Source organism: Chiloscyllium plagiosum, unplaced genomic scaffold (genome assembly GCF_037043375.1).
Source record: "Chiloscyllium plagiosum isolate Xiang-an unplaced genomic scaffold, Cpla_swu_hap1 HiC_scaffold_39, whole genome shotgun sequence".
In the NCBI taxonomy this organism is placed as follows: domain Eukaryota; kingdom Metazoa; phylum Chordata; class Chondrichthyes; order Orectolobiformes; family Hemiscylliidae; genus Chiloscyllium; species Chiloscyllium plagiosum.
The window spans coordinates 74,842,262-74,862,919 of NW_028270177.1; the positions used below are offsets into that span (position 1 = coordinate 74,842,262).

The 20,658-nt window shown below is 43.5% G+C and overlaps 1 protein-coding gene across 1 annotated transcript in view; it reads left to right on the forward strand.

Moving 5' to 3' along the window:
- The first annotated feature begins 11,714 nt into the window (after nt 1–11,714).
- Nucleotides 11,715–20,658, forward strand: part of LOC148138770 (putative G protein-coupled receptor 139) — a 123,220-nt gene continuing 114,276 nt past the window's right edge. The window contains exon 1 of the mRNA XM_087981262.1: nt 11,715–11,853. Within this exon, the coding sequence (XP_087837388.1) occupies nt 11,715–11,853 (139 nt within the window). The remainder of the gene's footprint in view (nt 11,854–20,658) is intronic.

A 20,658-nucleotide genomic window follows, 5' to 3' on the forward strand; every position in this document is an offset into this window, starting at 1 on the left:
CACTCTCCTCAAGGTTTTGTATGTTTCAATAGGATCAGCTCTCATTCCATGTCTAACCTATTAAAGTCTCCATAATATAAGCCCTTCATCCCTGGAATACGTGAAGTGAAACAACTCTCAACTGCTTCCAATGTAATTATATTCTTTCTCAGGTAAGGAGACGAACAAAATCTTACACACAGATGAGTAAAGTTTTTGTTTTCTCAGTGTTGTGAGTCTTTGTAACACTCTTCCCCGCCGTACATTGGAAACAGAGAATATCCAATATTTTTGAGGCGCAGACAGAGGCTTCACAAATACCAACGAAGTCAAGGATTATTGAGGAATGGGCAGGAATGTGCAGTGTGTGGGAAATTCTGACAGTGGTACAAATTACACTGGTCCAGAACATCCAGGAATATAATGCAAAACGAAATGATAAAATAGATAAAAATTTAAAATGGAACAATGATAGAATACAGTATCAAAGGACCATGGGGCTGCTCTGCCATTAGAGAGAGATCACTCGTGGTAGTTTGTCCTGAGGGTCACCGCACGTCGGGAGATGGGGTGAGGTTGAGAGAGCGTCCCCTTCATGGTGATCTCTGTCATTGTGAGGAACTGAACCTATGTTGTTGACCTCCCTCTGCATCACAAACCAGACAAAAAAAAAAAAAAAAAAAAAAAAGTATAACTGTTACAGACAGAAACAGTCACAGACAAAGGAAAAGAGAAACTTTCATAATAAGGTAAAGGTGCAGTTAAGATAACAGTCAAGATAGCGGCTAAGGATGAAAACGTTCTCTGCTAGAAATTGTATATTATAACAAGCCAAGTGATTAGAAGCGGTCTTTGGCTGAAAACAATAAGATGAGACAAGTGAAATAACCAGAATTATTAATTGAAATTGAATATATATAACCAAAAAATAAGTGTATATTTTTTATTGTCCTGTGTAAAATGTGCTTATCATTACATAAAAGTATGAAGCTGATGGAATATATTATGAGGGGAGTCCGTCTGTATCGGAAATGCCCTCGAACAGGCGCTTGAAGAAAACATGGTAAATGTGCCTGAGTGTCATCCACTCAGTGACAGAAACCCAGGGAGTTGAATGACTGAAAGTTCATGTAACATGGAGCTGAGAGAGCCAACAGACCAGTTGCGGTCTCATGATATGCTAGAGCATATAATGAAGGGCTGAATGGCCTCATGATTGATTTTAATTGTCTGTGTATTGAAAAACATGCATCGCTATTCCTTAGGTATGACATTTTCCTGAAAATGGGAATTATTTGAAAGATTGTCTGGAACATTCCATAATCGGCATTCTCTCAAACATTCTATTGCCATGTGGGGGTATTGCAAAGGCAAAAGAGAAAGAGAGAAAGAGAGAGAGAGAGTGGAGAGAGGGAGAGATAGGGAAGATGCGGTATGCTGCAGTGAGAGTAGTAGAGCATTGGCCTTGTTTTGGGGTGGGTGCAGTAACAGATATACAATAGTGTGAGGGAGCAGAGAGAATATGGTGACTCTTTTCCTGACAGAGCGGCGAAGGTTATTGATGCTTGTCCTGTATTGCTGGACATTTATTCAGACTGCAGATACTGTACTGAGCTGGGTGGTGAGCTCACACCATGTTCGGTGGGACTGGTAGTGCGGCCACCTCTGAGAAGAGAATGGTACTCATCTGTACTAGCCCATCCACATATCCCTGTCGACAAATCATGGTGTATTTGCCTCTTATCTGCCATGCTGGGGCTAAACTGTGAAGGGCAGCTCCAAACTGAGAAAGCCCAAAAGTGTGCCCATTGGCCTTTTAAAGGTGGCACCAGGGCCAGGGATCACGGAATAATCAGGGATATCCGGTCGATGGTTAGCACCTCCAGCCATGATGAGTGGGAGAATCGAGCTGGTATTGAATGAGAGGGACATCATGGGGTCGGGTGGGTAGGTAATGAGGTGAGTTTGATAAGATAGCTCCAGGAAACGAGCTCGACCTCGTGCAGACAGTCCCTCTGTCACATTCAATAGAAATGTCACTGATATAAATTGTTGTTACATTCAGTCCAACGAGGCATAGACTCTGCTGTTCCCACTCACAGTTACAAAGCTGCAGAACAAATGCTCATCCAAAAATCCATCATCTGAACTCACACCAAATCCCATTCACCCATCATTCCTGGAAATATTGGCTCACGTTGCAGGATTCTGTCGAAATATCTTCATTTCAGCATTCTGAAAACTGTGAGCTTCCATGAAATTGTCTATCAATCTTACTTTCTCGTTTTCCCAAAATCCTTTCGTTTGTTTGAATTTAAACTGATTCCCCCACCACCGTGGGCGGCACGGTGGCACAGTGGTTAGCACTGCTGCCTCACAGCGCCTGAGACCCGGGTTCAATTCCCGCCTCAGGCGATTGACTGTGTGGAGTTTGCACGTTCTCCCCGTGTCTGCGTGGGTTTCCTCCGGGTGCTCCGGTTTCCTCCCACAGTCCAAAAGATGTGCAGGGTCAGGTGAATTGGCCATGCTAAATTGCCCGTAGTGTTAGGTAAGGGGTAAATGTAGGGGTATGGGTGGGTTTCGCTTCGGCGGGTCGGTGTGGACTTGTTGGGCCGAAGGGCCTGTTTCTACACTGTAATGAAATGTAATCTAATCTAATCTCTCTCTCTGGCAGTGGTTTTCACACCCACAGCACCCCCTTGTCATGGTACAATGGAGATGTGGAGCCATAAATGGATGGGAGCTTCACATCCTGTCTCTTTCAGCATGGGCTGCAAGTTTCCACACTGGGCAGGGATCTAACACAGTGTTACTGATACTGGGGTGGTGTCCACAGCTCTACATGCGGGGAGGGTAACTGCTCAAGTTTACAGATCAATTCACTGCACAGATCCCCATACTGAACAGGTTCTTTGTTCACGTTCAAAGGGCAATATATTGGTGTGGGTTGCATTTCACCCCATGCTGGACAGAATGTTTCGTCCGGGTTTCTGAATCAATGCACCGGTGTGATCTGCACTGCTCCCTATGTTGGACATACAGCTAGTGGACCGGTGAGACCTGCAGAGTGCTCCATCCTGGATAGATTGCTAGATTGTACTGAGCCTGGTCTGCACAATGCTCCATCCGGGACAGATTGCTGGATTGTACTGAGCCTGATCTGTACAGTATTCCATCTTGGACAGATTGCTGGATTGTACTGAACCTTGGTCTGTACAGTATTTCATCCTGGACAGATTGTTGGATTATACTGAGTCTGGTCTTCAAAATGCTCCATCCTGAACAGATTGTTAGGTTGTACTGAGCCTGGTCTGCACAGTGCACCATGCTGAGCAGATATCTCATCTGGGCTTATCCGTGTCTGGGCTGGACCTGTGAGATGGATTGTGTATGCAATATAATTCCTGATAGAGCTATCACTCCTCCATCTCGGTGCATTCCGCTGTCAAAGCACGTATTTCTGCAACATATTGTCCATTAAGTACTTCTCCAATCAAAACGTGAAAATCTTTCCTTTTTGCTTTAGACCCGAGCAGAACGCCCCTCACAGTACATGACGAAGGTAGTCGCAACCCGAACGGTTTCTTAATTTAAAGGAAAATGCGAGGTGCTGTGTTTCAGATACAATTTGTTTGATCAAAGTATTTGACTTTAAGCAAAACACAATCTATTCAAATACAACAGCATCAAGTGGAACTTGGAATATGTTAATTCTACTGGAAAACCTAAAAGAATTATAGGTTATTTATCTACTCTACAGTAACTGCTCCAACATAGTGACATCCCATAAGCTTACACTTGTCAAAAAGCAAATTCAGGAAACACATCGTCTCACATGCAGTTCTCCAATCCAGGAGGAAAAAAACATCAAAAGCCAAATCTGATGGTTCGTATCCGCAACTCGAACCATGGTCAATCCCGAGAAAGATAATAACAACCATCAGATAAACTCTTGTCTGTTGTTGTAACATTCCAGTCTAATGTTCTCAGATGCTGAGCCACTGTTGGAACATTCCAGTCTGTTGTTCTAAGATTCTCTTCCTTTCCCTCTCCCTGTAACTGCTGAGCACAATCATCTTGTGGATGACACTGCCGCTGATACAATGGCACAACAGGTTGAAGGAAGCTCCTTACTAGTAGAAGAGGGAAACTGTCGAATGACACAGTTAGAATCCATGGAGACTGACTTCAATCACAGTCACAAACAGCTCCAGTAAACCCTTTTCTGCAGAGTCTCTGCAGAGCGTTAACTTGAAAGAACTGACCAAATGAAACATGAGTGATTGCTACAAATATCATTCACCTTATACAGCTATTCTGCTCTTACAAGCTGCAGGCAATGGGATTACTTCCTGGAACAGGTGGATTTAGTTGACTTCCCTTTACTTCAGGTCGTGGGGCGATTCCAGTGAATCCTCGACTGGTATCCCTTTGTACCACCGAGTTCTGCATTCTGCCTCCAGTTATACAATTTACTGTTTTTTCATGCTTCGTCCATAACACAAACTTCCCATCATCCACATTGTACATTTTTTTTTTGCTGAAGGTTTGCTCACGACCCTCCCCTGTCTGTATCACATTGCAGACACTGCGTCTCCACTTGACATCTTATTAAATGACTATCCTGGTGTGAGGGCAATTTGCGCTCCAATCCATTGAGCCCTGTCATCCCAATCATTATTCTAGATTGTAATCCGTTGATAACTCACACTGATCCCCGAGGAATTTCACTAATGACAACTTTCCAACCTGAAAATAAGTAATTATCTCTATTCGGTATTTCCTGGTACCTGACCAGGACTCCCTGTTCCTGTGTAGCAGCCTAGAAATGTTGCATGGCCTCCTGCTATGCTGTGTAGCTGGTTGTCGATTTGTTTCTGATCTCAGTGATCCTCCTTCCGGCCATTTGTTGTCAGATAATCAGGTGGAGTTCGTACTGTAAATGTTCCAGATACCTGAAAGTTTAAAAGATGAGCACAGAATATAGACTAACATTTGGGGGGATCGCTATCCGGTCAAACATGCTGTCTTACTGATGCAGCAATAGAATCATTCTAGAATATCAGTCATGTGCTCAATTTTGATCTTTAGACACTGAGAAGGGGGGAGATTTCCTATAGCCTGATTAACATGTGTCCACTTATCAACACAACCAATAATCCAGATCACTAATTTCATTGTTGGTTGTTGCTGCTATGTTGAATAATTGCCGCAGTCACTACACATTGAAATAAACTGTTCACTTTGAGAGGTGGCCTTATAGAGGTTCATAAAAGCATGAGGAGCATTTATAGGGCAAATAGACCAGGTCTTTTCCCTTGGGTAAGGGAGTCCAGAACTACAGGGCATAGATTTAAGGTGAGAGGGGCAGGATATATAAGGGACAACTTGTCCACACAGTGTATGGTGTGTGTGTGTGGAAAGAGCTGCCAGAGGAAGTGTTGGAGGCTGGTATAATTACAGCATATAAAAGTCATCCAGATGGGTTTATAGAAAGGAATGATTCAGAGGGATATGGGCGAAATTATGGCAAATGAAGACATATGGTTGGCACGGATGAGATGGACCAAAGGGTGTGTTTCCCAGATGAAAATCTCTATTGCGCTGTGACTGAATCCTTCATTCTATTCCTGTTTATCTCCTTAGAGGGGCAGAGTGGTGTTCCTCTTAGCTCATTGCAGTGACACTAACTGGCTGAATGGGGTCTTCCTCTCCCTCTGTAACAGCCTCAAGGGGTGCAGTGGCAGAACAACATTGGATAGGAGCTCCAGACAGCTCCTCAGTTTATAAAGATCATGGTTGGTCTGTTTGCGGCAGAAAACAAATTCCGGTCCATTCCCAATAAACACTGACACTCAAGGTCAGTCAAGGTGATCCTTGAATATCTTCAATGACCCCCCACTACTTTTCGTCATTTACATAACAGATTTGGATGTGAGCATAAGAAGTATCGTTCGTAAGTTTGCAGATGACATCCAAATTGGAGATGTAGTGGACAACTAAGAAGGTTATCTCAGATAACAATGAGATCTTAATCAGTTGAACCAATGGTCTGAGAAGTGGCAGATGGAGCTTTATTTAGATAAATGTGGGGTGCTGCATTTTGGGAAAGAAAATCTTGGCATGATTTATACACTCGGGAGTGTTGCTGAACAAAGAGACATTGGAGTGCAGGTTCATAGATCCTTGAAAGTGGAGTCGCAGGTAGATAGGATAGTGAAGAAGGTGTTTGGTATGCTTTCCCTTATTGGTCAGAGTACTGAGTACAGGAGTTGGGAGGTCATGTTGCAGCTGTATAGGACATTGGTTAGGTCACTGTTGGAATATTGCGTGCCATTCTGTCTCCTTCCTATCGGGAGGATGTTGTGAAACTTGAAAGGGTTCAGAAAAGATTTACAAGGATGTTACCAGAGGTGGAAGATTATAGCTACAGTGAGAGGTTAAATACGCTAGGGCTGCTTTCCATGGAGCATCGGAGGATGAGCGGTGACCTTATGGAGGTTTACAAAATCATGAGGGGCATGGATAGGATAAATAGACAATGTTTTTTCCATAGGTGGGGGAGTTCAGTACAAGAGGGCATAGGTATAGGGTGAAAGGAGAAAGATGTAAAAGAGAACTAAACAGCAACCTTTTCCACGCAGAGGGCAGTACGTGTGGAATGAGCTGCCAGAGGAAGTTATGGAGTCTGGTACAATTGCAACATTTAAAACGCATCTGAATGGCTATGTGAATAGCAGGGGTTTGGAGGGATATAAGCCAGGTGCTGGCAGGAGGGACTAAATTGGGTTGGGATATCTGGTCGGCATGGTTGAGTTGTTTCCGTGTTGTACATCTCTATGACTCTATGACACTATGGCCCAGCCTTCACTGTTCCCTCGGGTTGAGAATGCCACAGACATCTCTTTCCTAAGGCGATAGGAACATCCTTATCTCAATCTTAAATGGTAGAACATCGAAATTTATAAGTGTATGAACCTCACAGTCAGCTTCTCTTTTAAAAAAAAAATGAAGGCACAACCAATAGGTAATACATAGACCATTCAGCCCCTCTAACCTATCTCACATTCCCATTTACTCTGTTCTGTGAAGATTTTATCAAATTCAGCCTCCAGTGCTCTTTTGGGTCGACATTCCAGAAAGCATAAACCATAGAGCATATGACACTGGTGCAGAACGACAGTGTTTGGTCTATCGAGTCTGATCTGCTGTTCGATCATGGCTGACATTCCATCAACAAACACATCGACCTGGACCCAATATACCAACCACAACAGCGGACAGCTGAAACTGACAACCGGAAGCGGCAGGGACAGACCACTATAAACACCGGAGGAAACATCAAAGAAGCGCTTCGCAGGAGGCTCCCAATCACTGATGATGTCGCCATCCAGGGGTCGAAACGTTTGCAACAAAAACTTCCAGCTCGGCGAACAGACGACAACAATGGCTGACATTTGGCTCAACCAAATTCTCCCATATTTTCACTGTAACCATTGCTCCGCTTATCAATCAGAATATATCTATCTCTGTCTTAAACACCGAAATGTGTCGGTGTCTCTGTATGTCTGCATGTGTGTGTGGCATATTGGCAGGGGGCAAAGTGTGGTGGAGAAGAGTTGTCTTTGGGACGGAGGCCTGTGACCAGTGGCGTTCCACAGGGATTGGTGCAGGATCAACTTTTGGTTGACATTTATTTCAGTGATTTAGATGAGAATTATAGAAGGCATGGGGAGCAAGTTTACGGCTGATAATAAGATGAGTTATATAGTGGAAGGTGAAGAAGGTTACATAAGATTACAAAGCTTTAATAATTGGATCGATGATTCATAGAGGTGCACAGCACAGAAACAGACCCTTTGGTCCAAGTCATTCGTGCCAACTAGATGTCATAAATTAACTTAGTTTCAATTTCCACATTTGTTCCGTATCTCTCTAAACCTTTTCAATTCATGTCCCCATCCAGATGCCTTTTAAATGTTGTAATTGTAACAGCCTCCACCACTTCGTCTGGCAGCTCATTGCATGCATGCACCACCCTCTGTGTGAAAATAGTCCCCTTAGTTTCATTTTAAATCTTGTCCATCTCACCTTAAATCTATGTCCTTTAGTTTTGGACTTCCCTGCACTGGGGTAAAGAACCTGACTATTCACCCTATCCATGGTCTTCATGATTTTATAAACCTCTAGAATGTGCAAATGTGACTCCAATCATCACGAATGGCTGTGCTTTCAGTCATCCCGGGCTTAAGTTCTGAAATTCAATACTGACACCTCTTCATTCTCCAACACATCACAGTTCTAAAATTATTTAATCAACTTGTTCAGCCACAATATGAAACACTTCTGTGGGATTTGAATCTACACTTTTGGGCTCAGAGGTTGGGACACTACCACCACTTGGCAATAGTCCCTAAAGCTGCAATATTATTCACCTCTGTGTTTATTCATCAGCCTGTTTTCAAATAATGTGGCATACCTCCGTGACACGCAGGACTTGAATCCAGACCTTCGGGTCCAGAGTAATAAACATTACTGCGCAAGTTCAGGTATTGCAATATAACCCAGAGCTCTGGCCACTGTACAAGACTTCAACCATTCCCAGATTTTGAGTCATATTTTAAACGTCAGCTTTCAGCTCAGTGTGGATTAATTAAAATTTGGTTCCCTTTACTCAATTACACAGTTCAAAGAATTACGTTTTTCAACAGATGAAAGGTACTCACCTCAAATGTACGATGTTGAGTTTATGTGCTCTGTCTTCGTGATGAACTATGAAGATCTTTAATTGTTTGGCTATGGTTTCTACCTTAAGTGGCTATTATCGGACCTCTGTAATATGAAGGCAAGACATCCTGAAGACGCACTCTGCACCATAAAGGATCTGGAAAAGATACTTATCACTGAACACCACAGTCGAAGAAAGAGCACATTTCTGGATCAAAAACACTAATCACTCTTTCCCGCCTATAATGTGTGACTGCCCTCTTCTTATTTTCCAGCCTTTCTTCCCAGTTCTCCAGCCTGTGAGTGACACATTAGTCTCGTATTCAGGTTTATGGCATATCAAGATCAATGCAGAGTAGTGTGAGGTGATGCACCTTGGTAGAAATAACTCTAAAAGTCAATATAAAACGTTCTGTACCATTTTAAAGGCGCTGTAGAAGCAGAGGGCTCTGGGTGCATGTGATATCAGGACAAGTTGGGAGACCAGTAACTATCACAGATTAGTGAGCTGTTTACAGGGGGGAGGTGTAGGAGAGAGCCTCTGTGCTCCCTTTCTGGGTGGTGGTGGAGACAATGTGTTGTGTGCCCACTGTCCAGCCCACCGAGACCGAGGGGATTCCAATTGTACCAGCTCGACACAAAATGGAGATGGCATTAGGGCCAGGGCTTCTAAATTGTGCCGGGTAAAACGGCACTGCCAGTGGGTTTAATGTGAGAATTGACATTCACTGAACATTGCTCCTTACTCAGTCGGTGTATAGTGAATGTTTTAGAATCTCCACACGAGGCGTCCCAGTCCTCTCCGACTTGTACCAGGATTCTCCTCATATGGCGGGGGTGGAGGAGGAGGGGGGAGGGGGGTGGGTGGATGGATATCGGGCACACCACTACCAGGCTTGGTCATTTCTGTCCTATTCCAGGCTGTTTCTCCTGGAATGGGCGAAAGGGAGGGTGGGAGTGAGTGTGGGATATGGTGGCCCTGCTGTTAGTGCCTGTGCAGATGGGGAGGGATGACATGGTGAGTTGTCCAGAGGGATTCAGTATACAGTGTTTTATCCATGCAGTCTCATTAGTGTGGGGCGTGAAGTGGAGTTGGGGGGGGGGGCGTTGAGAGAGAGAAAGAGATAGAGAGAGAGAGGAAAGTTGCTGCATGCTGCACTGAGAGTGGTGGAGCATGAGCTTTGTTCAGGGGAAGGTGCTGTAACAGATATACAATGATAGTGAGGAAGCAGAGAGAATACAGCGACTCTTATCCTGACAGAGTGGGGAAGGTTATTGATGCTTGTTCTGTATTTCTGGTCATTTCTTCAGATACTGCACTGAGCTGGTTGGTGAGCTCAGACAATGCACGGTGGGTCTGATGGTGTGGACTCCACTGGGAAGAGAATGGCCGCCCTCTGAACTAGCCCATTTACAAGGACTTCAATTTCTCTGTTGACAAATCTTAGTGTAATTGCCCCTTACCTGCCATGCTCGGGGTAAGCAGTGCAAGGGAAGCTCCAAACTGAGAAAGCTCAAACATGTGCCCATCGGCCTTTTTAAGATGGCACCAGTGCCTCGGAATACCTGGGATCATGCGGATGATGGTGAATACCTTCAGCCATGGTGGGTGAGAGAATCGGGATGACATTGAATGAGACGGACACCATGGGGTGGGCTGGGTAGTTAACGAGATGAGTTCGATAAGGTGGCACCAGGAAACTAGCTCAGCCTCGTGCGGACAATCCCTCTGTCATACTCAGTGAAAATGTTACTGACACAAATTATTGTTGGATTCAATGCAATGAGTCGAAGTTTGTGCTGACCCTACTTCCAGTTACAAAACTGCAGAACAAATGCTCATTCAATACTCTCCATCATCTGACCTCACACCAATATCCTGTTCAACTAGCATTCCTGGAAACACTGGCTCATGTTGCAGAATACCGTCAAAATTTCTTCATTTCAGCATTCTGGAACCTGGGAATACATCCTTCCATGACATTGTCTCTCAATCTCCCTCTCTCTGTCTATCCCCCAAACCCCTCCCATTTGTTGATACTTAAAGTGATTCCCCCACCATCTCTCTCTAAGTGATTTTCAAACCCACAGCACCCCTGTGTCATGGCACAATGGAGATATGGAGCTGTAAATGGATGGGCGCTGCGCATCCTTTTACTTCCTGCATGGACTGCAAGTTTCCCCACTGATCCAATACAGTGTTACGAGAAATGTACTGGGGTGGTGGACACAGTTCCACACCCTGGTCACGTATCTCACCTGGGTTTATAGATCAATGCACTGCTGTGGTCTGCATACTTTTCCACTTCGGTTAGATTGAGGGTTATATTGCTCAGTCCACTAGTCCGTTTGCAATGTGCTCCCTGCTGAACACATGTCTCATCTGGGTTTATATATCGATGCATTGCTGAGGTCTGCTCAGTGTTCCACTCTGGACTGATTGCAGTTTGGTGTTCAGCAGTGCTCTAGCCTGGTCTGCACAGTGCTCCATGCTGAACACATATCTCCTCTGGGTTCATGGTGTGTGGTCTGGTTCTAGTTTAAAAAAAAATGAAAGATTTATAGTCCGTCCGTCAGTAACCCTATCCATTCCATCGAGACTGAGAAAATATTCACTTTCAGTATGAATAAGAAATGTTATGTAATGAGGGGGTTAACTAAGCCTGTTTTTTCGGTGACTTCGATTAATGTCAGTCTCCATGGATCCTAATTCTCCCAGTGGAGAGTTCCCATCTTTTAATGATATATGAGCTCTGTTCAGTGTGTTATCCCGTAGTAAGAGCGGGAGCATCACCATCAGTACTTGTAGGGATCAGCAGCATCAGATGGAAAAGGGGAGGAGAGATCATAATCTGAGAACATTATTCTGGAATGCTCCAACAATGGATCAGAATCTGGGAACATTAGACTGGAATGTTCCAACAATGGATCAGAATCTGAGAACATTAGATTGGAATGTTCCAACAATTGATCAGAATCTGAGAACATTAGACTGGAATGTTTCAACAATGGACAGGGGGTTATCCGATGATGTTTGGTTTCTTTCTCTATATTATGATTGGATGTCATTATCATCGCGGATCTATAATGCACTTCTCATTATTCAATATATTTATTATCCTCTCCTGTCTATCGTTGGTGTCCCTGGTAAGTCTTATCCTCGAGATTTTTTTTTCTATAAACCAGTTATGACTGCGTTACTGTTCTTTCATGTAGTCTTCACTTCTTGCCACTATTATTGTTCATGTTGAGACCCTCCAGCCAGATATTCGCACTGCAGAACATTACTAACTGCATCAGGGAACTTGTTCAAATAATGCCTCCCCCCTTGCTTCTGGCAGTGTTACTCATGGGTCTCTATGTTGACCGACTCAATTCCTGAAGAAGGGCTTTTGCCCGAAACATCGATTCTCCTGCTCCTTTGATGCTTCCTGACGTGCTGCGCTTTTCCAGCAACACATTTTTAAGCTCGACTCAATTTCAGATGTGAACAATTTCCTCACTGTCCTTGTTATTTAAATATTTGGAGTGTGGAGGTCATTGTCCTCTATTGTGTATACAAACTCAATTTCCTTCCTGGGACTCCATCCCATCCCTGGCCTACATCTTTTTTTATTCATTTGTGGGTCTTGGGCATCACTGGCTGGCCCGAATTAATATCCCATTCCTAGTTGCCCTTGAGATGTGGTTGTGAGCTGCCTTCTTGAATCGCTGCAGTCCACATGCTGTGGGTTGACCTACAATGCCTTTAGGGAGGGAATTCCAGGATTTTGACCCAACGACTGTGATGAAACAACCCATTCCAGCTGGTCTGAAAATACCTTTATTCAATGTTCTCATTCTTGTAAGGTTGCTCTCGAAGGGTTCAATCATCCAGTTAGTCCCACGACCCAGTCTTTGTCTCCATATTTCCGGAAGATGTTCTCAGTTTCTGTCTTTAATGTGAATCTCTCTGGCCCTCTGTACCTTTCCATTGCCTGGGTTACTGGCTCCCTTGTGTGTCGAATGCTGGCATTGTGAAGTTCAGAAACAGTGACATGGTGTGTGTCAGGCTGTTGTTCACTTCTCTTTGTGTCCCATGCGTTTCTCCATGGAAAGGGGTGTGTGTGTCGGGCTGTTGTTCACTTCCCGGTGTGTCCCATGTGGTGTTCCATGTTCAGAGGAATGTGTGTAGGGCTGTTGTTCACGTCCTGGTGTGTCTCATGTGGTTCTCCATGGACATGGCTGCGTGAGTCGGGCTGTTGTTCACTACCCGTTGTGTCCAATGTGGTGTTCCATGTTCGGGGAGTGTGTGTCGGGCTGTTGCTCACTTGCCGGTGTGTCCCATATGCTGCTCCATGTTGGACATGGGTGTGTGTATCTGGCTGTTGTTCACTTCCCGGTGTATCCCATTGGTGCTTCATTTTGGAAAGGGGGGTGTGTATCGGTTTGTTGTTCACTTCCAGGTATGTCCCATTTGGTGCACCATGTTGGATAAGGGTTTCAGAAGCTTTGACTCACGTCTTTTAAACTTGATCTGTGCCTGTCCATTAAACGTCTGACGTCTGTGTTTGGCCCTTTGAGTTGATCGTGTGGTCAGTAACACAAGGAAGCACCTTGAGTATTCTTGTAAAGGACCAGGCATCTAACATCTCTGACAATGCTGTGACTTTAAAGCATATTATTTGCTCCTTTTCTTTAAAGATAGATCTTAAATGCCGAACTACGTACTGCAAACCGCTGAAGTAAATAACTTAGGAGGCTTTTAGGTTTTTAAAATAAATATTGATAACAATGGGCAGTTCGCACAGACCAGGCTTTCCAATTTTTCTGAGCTGTAACAATGACCAGATGCCTGGGTGGGAGAAGGGTTGGATGCTTCAGTAAATAATCCCGAGTGGTTATTCTCTCTGAAATCTGTCTTGATGCTGTTTCCTCCTGGATTGGAGAATTGCATTCGAGACTGAATGACCTATGATGCGTCTTTTTGCCAAAGGACGAGTTTATGGGATGTTCATACATTGGAACAGTTCATTAGTGGGAGGTACTGTATCTATTATTCTGTTAAGATTTCCAGTAGTTAAGTTATTCTAAACTTCTCTTCTTTTTGTATATGTTTTTATTCGAGTGTTTAAATAAATCGTGTTTTGCTTAAATTTGAGTGTTTTGACCAGCTGCATCACATCTCACATCTACATTTGCTATAAGACAAGGTTGGTGTCCAGGCTACCAACTTAAAGTATTTTAAGACAGTTTGGTCCATAGCAAACTGTGGACTCTTTCCCGGTTCGAAATCGACAATGTCAAATGGGATTCAGGATTAGAATCACTAATTGCGTGTAGGGGAATGGGTTGGTGGCTCTTCGGAGGGTCTGTGTGGGCATTTTGGGCCAAAGGGCCTGTTTCCACACTCTAAGTAATCTAATCTTTGGGCTGTGGGAGGAAAACTGAGAGGAAACCCAGGTGGGGTGGGGGAGAATGTGTGCAGGGAGATTGTTGAGTTAAAGGCGGTGTTTTGTCGTTGTTAGTGTCTTTTGTTCCGGGTGTTGAATTCGGGTTGTTTGAATAATGCTTTGTTGCTAATGGTTCTTTCTGTCTCTAAGAGTTCTTTGGGTTTGGAAGAAGTGAAGTTGGAGATTTTACAAAATGTGAGCAAGGTAAAGCTGTAAGAATTGGCAGACAAGCTGGAGTTGGGTTTGTGAGAAAAGGACAGATAATTACAGCTATAGATTGGCATTTTAATTTTGGTGGAAAAACCATCAGAGTCTTTGGAAATGGCTAGAATTCAATTGCAGATGAGGCAGCTTGAATCCTAAAAGGAATTGAAGCAGTTTGAAATGTGATTAAAAGTAGAATTAAAAGAAAAGGAGAGAAAGAATCAAACATAGTAATGTTGAAAGGTGAATTAGAGTAGTAAAAGCAGAGCAACCTATGACACTCTTAAGAGATTCTTACTTTGGAGGAGTTCAAAAATTAACTTCCTGCATTCGTGCGAACTCGTGTGGAAGAGCAGAGAGTTACAATGGCAAGATTAGAAGTGGAAATGGCTGATGATTATCAGTTGGCCCATAAATGAAAATTTGGTTTCCGTGATGGATAGAAAAAATGTGCGAGATCTTCTTAAAACCAATACCTGTGAGAGTAAGGTTTACTGCATAGACCAGGCCTAGCAGGTAGATGTTACAACATTAAAAAGTACAGAGGCATGTAAATCTTTGATGCTGAGAGATGAGAAGCCATGTCATTCAGGAGGACTATTGGAGAGGTAAGATTTGCTCCATTATGTAACGTGTGGTTGGAGTATCCGGTGAAATCATCAGTAGAAATATTTCACAATTGGGAAGGAGGCCTTGAGCTTGGTGTTGATGTTGCAACATTTCAGCATTTAAATTGCCAATTGCCATCTGAGACAAATCAATATACTCCTAAACGTTTTTGGAGAAATTTCTGGAGAAAACTTCCACTCTATTCTGATAGAGGTTATTATTGCTGCTATTCAATTTGGAAGTTATACAGGTGACATGACGAGAAACCATACTTGCTGACAAGTTGTCGAGCCTTGAATGAAGAAGGACAAAGGCGTTCTGTGGCAGGAATATACTGACTGAAATCGAATAGAGTTGTGAATGCTTGCATGCTTAGTTTCAATGTCATATATACACATTGTAGTCTACTAATATAGTAAAATAATTGGTTTAAAATGAAGCTGCCATTGTGTATGGATGGTTCATTTTGTCAAAGGGGGAGGTGTGACGATACTGTCATTTTGAAAAGGTTATTTTCCCTTGTTTTTTTTAAGAGAAGTCGTAAAGGCAGAGATGCCGAACTGCCGACTGAAAATGGCTGAAGTAAGTAATCGAGGTTACGTTAGATTTCATTAAAACGCTGGTAACAATGGAAGGGCAGCGGCCAGCTCTCTCAGACAGATTTTCTCGTTTTGATTTACGCTGCAGCATTCAGAATCTGCTTGGGGTCCCAGAAGGATTGGAAGTTTCAATACATTATCCCTAGCTCCTATTCTCCCTGAAAACTCTCTTGAAGTTGCTTCCACCTGCACGTAAGATTCTGTGTTTGAATTTACCTTTTTGCGAAAGGGTATGTTTATGGGATGTTCCTGTATTAGCACAGTTAATTAGTAGAATGCTGTAGGAAATTGCAGTACCGTTGGCAATGATCTTTTCGTCTTCTCTGTCAACGGGGGTGGTACCAGGGAACTGGAAAGTGGCGAATGTTGTGCCCCTGTTCAAAAAAGGGAATAGGAATAACCCCGGGAATTACAGGCCAGTTAGTCTTACTTCGGTGGTAGGCAAAGTAATGGAAAGGGTACTGAGGGATAGGATTTATGAGTATCTGGAAAGGCACTGCCTGATTAGGGACAGCCAGCACGGATTTGTGAAGGGTAGGTCTTGCCTTACAAGTCTTATTGAATTCTTTGAGGAGGTGACCAAGCATGTGGATGACGGTAGAGCAGTGTATGTAGTATACATGGATTTTAGTAAGGCATTTGATAAGGTTCCCCATTGTAGGCTTATGCGAAAAGTCAGGAGGCATGGGATAGAGGGAAATTTGGCCAATTGGATAGAAAACTGGCTAACCGGTCGAAGTCAGAGAGTGGTGGTAGATAGTAAATACTCAGCCTGGAGCCCAGTTACAAGTGGAGTTCCGCAGGGATCAGTTCTGAGTCCTCTGCTGTTTGTAATTTTTATTAATGACTTGGATGAGGGAGTCGAAGGGTGGGTCAGTAAATTTGCAGATGATACGAAGATTGGTGGAGTTGTGGATAGTGAGGAGGGCTGTTGTCGGCTGAAAAGGGACTTAGATATGATGCAGAGCTGGACTGAGGAGTGGCAGATGGAGTTCAACCCTGCCAAGTGTGAGGTTGTCCATTTTGGAAAGACAAATAAGAATGCGGAATACAGGGTTAACGGTAGGGTTCTTAGTGAGGTTGAGGAACAGAGGGATCTTGGGGTCTATGTTCATAGATCTTTGAAAGTTGCCACTCAGGTGGATAGAGCTTGTAAGAAGGCCTATGGTATATTAGCGTTCATGAGCAGAGGGATTGAATTCAAGAGTCGTGAAGTGATGTTGCAACTGTACAGGACTTTGGTTAGGCCACATTTGGATTACTGTGTGCAGTTCTGGTCGCCTCACTTCAGGAAAGATGTAGAAGCTTTGGAGAGGGTGCAGTGAAGATTTACCAGAATGTTGCCTGGAATGGAGAATAGGTCATACGAGGATAGGTTGAGAGTGCTAGACCTTTTCTCGTTGGAACGGCGAAGGATGAGGGGTGACTTGATAGAGGTTTATAAGATGATCAGAGGAATAGATAGAGTCGACAGTCAGAAACTTTTTCCCCGGGTACAACAGAGTGTTACAAGGGGACATAAATTTAAGGTGAAGGGTGGAAGGTCAGGGGTGGGAGATGTCAGGGGTGGGATCTTTACCCAGAGAGTGGTGGGGGCATGGAATGCGCTGCCTGTGGGAGTGGTAGAGTCAGAATCTTTGGTGACCTTTAAGCGGCAATTGATAGGTACATGGATGGGTGCTTAAGCTAGGACAAATGTTCGGCACCACATCGTGGGCCGAAGGGCCTGTTCTGTGCTGTATTGTTCTATGTTCTATGTTCTAGTATATGTATTGTTTGCATACGTATTCCAGTAAAGAAGCTATCGCAAATTGTTCTTCTCTTTGATTGTGTTTTAACTAGAACGTTTGAATGGATTACATTTTGCTTAACGTTGAGAGGGTTGACCAGTCACAACACATCTGGAACACGCACTTCACATCTAAGGTTAAAATAAGGAAATGTTAGGGTCTAGGCTGCCTTCTTGAAATATCTGAGTGGTCTGGCCTGGTCTGGTCCCAAAAAACGTGCAGCTGAGGGGCTTGTGACTGACACCTGTTATTGAAAAGTTAGTAGAGGGGCTGCGAATGGTTTGCTAGAGGTTGTGCTGTGAACTGTCTCAGACATTCATGGAGACCTGAGGATGTTTGACCCAACTCTGGATGGAACATGGGGACTGTAGTTACAGCACCTGGGTCTGCAACATGAACACTAAATGGATCAGAGGATGCAGACAGGAAAAGCTCAGAAACCACACAGTGAGTGTGTCTGGAGAAAGGGGTCCCCTGTATCAATCCCGGGTTTTCCAGGAACACCTTCCCAAGCTACACTTAACTCAGGAGCAAAGTGTGAGGGAACCCTGACTGAACAAGGAGCTGGTCACAGAGCGGTATCACCTCTTTCAACGTGACCTGCAGCTTCACACCAGGGGGAGGACGGTGCTGCCAGAGGCTATAAGGGTCACTGTTTCATTGATCTGGAGCTTTCCATGCAGGACTGGGTGTCATATCCATCATCGCCCAGCATGTCGACATCAATATCATAATTTTGCAACAGAGGATACATATGATGAATAAGAGCAATGGGGCCCTGGGAACATCAAGTAATAGACCATCAGGGAGATGGAGCAGCACTTCCCATGTCTGAACGTGTCAGAGCGAACCGTCCAGTACAAACGGTATCACTAAGTCCTGTAATCTCTCTCTATTTTGGTAGTGTACTGTCTACCATTCTTCTTGAAAAAACATACAGATTATATGTTACGTTGAATTCGTCCTGCCTAACCATTATCCACTGAATTTACCTGTCAATATCCATTTGCAGACCCTCCATTCATAAATTAATGTCCTGATTAACTTAATGACATCGTCAAACTTAGTGATAGAACATTTGTTCTACTACTACAAATCATTGATATAGTTTGTAACTAGCTGAGGACCGAGTTCTGGTCACTGGGTGACATTACTGGTTACGTTCTAACAAAGTAATTAAGACTGATTTACCCAGAGTGCCTGCTTCCTGGTTGATAACCAGTCTTCCCCATTCCTGTATAACATATTCAAAAGGCTGAATAAGAACGAGGTGCATCAGTTGGCAATTCAGCCTCTAAGCCTGCTCTGCCATTGATTAAAATCATGTCTGATATCATTGCTGCCTCAGTTCCACTTTCCTGCACGCTCTTCATATTCGTTCATTTACTCAATGTCCCAGCCTCTACTGCACTCTGGGGCAGTGAATTAAGTGCCTTATCATGAGAAGTGAGCAACCCTTTGAGAGAAGTAAGTTTTCCTTACCCCTGTTTTTGGTCTGCTCTGCCTTACCCTAAAACTCTGATTTCTTGTTTTAGATTGCCCACACGAGGAACTATCTAACACACATCAATACTATCAATCACCTTCAGCATCCTCCAGACCTCAGTGACATCTCTTCTCATTCTTCTAAACTACAGACAGTCTCGACCTGAACTGCTCAATCTCTCTTCAGAAGAAAAACACATCATTTCTGCAATCAAATTGTTAACCACTTATGAACTAGCTCAATGGCAGCTACATCCCTCCTATAGTCTGGGCACCAAAAATGTGCAGTGTACTCCAGTTGCGCCTCCCTCCTTGTAAAATCTGCTTTTTTATAAATAAATGCCAAAACTGCACTTCCCTTTCTCATGTCCTGCTGTACCTACATCTGAGATTTCTGTGACATGTATGAGGACACTCAGATCCCTCTGAACCTAAACACTCTGAAGTTATTCTCTCTATTTGAATAATACGTTTTCTATCTGTTGCGCTGACAAAAATGGTAGACTCATACTATCAGTTGTTCAGTTTCATCTGTCAAATGTTGCTCCAAACCATCCATATCAAAATTTCTTACATCTTCATTGCAATTTCACACCTATGCTAGTGTCAACTGAAAATTTTGTTCAACCTGTCTATCGCTGCAAATATGTAATAGTACAGATTGCCAATAGTTGGGGCCTGGGGACAGAAAGTTGCATTTTGCCAAACAGAAAATGACCCATTTAATCCATCTCACTGCATTTTGTTGGTTCCCCAATCCGGTCTCCAAGCTAAAGGCTACTTCTAATCACATGTCTTTATTCTGCAGATTAATCTTTTGTGCACACTTTATGAAATGCGTTCTTGAAGTCCAAGTACTACATCTCCAGGTTCTCAATATCCATCTTGCTTGTCACATCTTTAACGAACTCGAGCAAATAATTGAAGCTCGATTTATCATTCACAACATCATGTTGACTCTGATCGATTGGTTTTGATTTTGCAAACGTTCTGCCATTAATTCCTGAATAATATATTCTAAGAATCTTTCTTAAATTCAAAGAGTTTTCTCAATACTTTTTATTCCATCTTGGAGGTGATAATGTAAATTTTTACCTCTCTATAATCTCTACGTTCCCTCCAATCCTGTATGATTCGCAAATGGCTTGAAATGACCTGGTCTGATTGATCTTTAGGAGATATGAGTGTCTGATTGGACTAACGCTCTTCCTTGTGTACAAAATTGATGGCCCGACGGTATTATGTTGATGGCATACTCTTAATGTGTAAGAGGCTGGAGGGCTTATGCAATCTTCGTGTTGCTATGTAATAATTTGAAGGGCTGAAGTTGTCTACTCACATTTTATCAAAGCCAGGCTGGAGTTGCTACATGGTCTACTCCCGCATCCCTAAAATGGGCCCAAGGGAGTATTTAGTCTCCTGTCCCCAAACCCCAACATGTAACGTGAACTTCTTCCTCATTTCCAATAAGAAGTCTCATAAAGTTTGCATTCTTATCCAATTCCCATGCAACAGGCTCCATGGGGCTGAATGGCCTCCTGTTATCCCAGTGTACCAATTTCCAGTCACTGTAGGACCTCTTCCAGTTCCTGTATTACAGACTCGAGGAAGCTGAATGGACTGATCCTGTTGCTGTGTAACAGGCTACTAGTGCTGCATGGCCTATTCTGGGCCCAGTGTTGTCGACACGAGTAGTTGATTGACTTCCTCCTGTAACTGTAAATCAGGCTCTAGGGGCTGAATATACCCTCCCTGTTCTGGTCTAATAGGATCGAAGGCCTGAATATCCTTCTGCTGTACCTGTGTAACAGGATGGAGACACGGAATGCATTT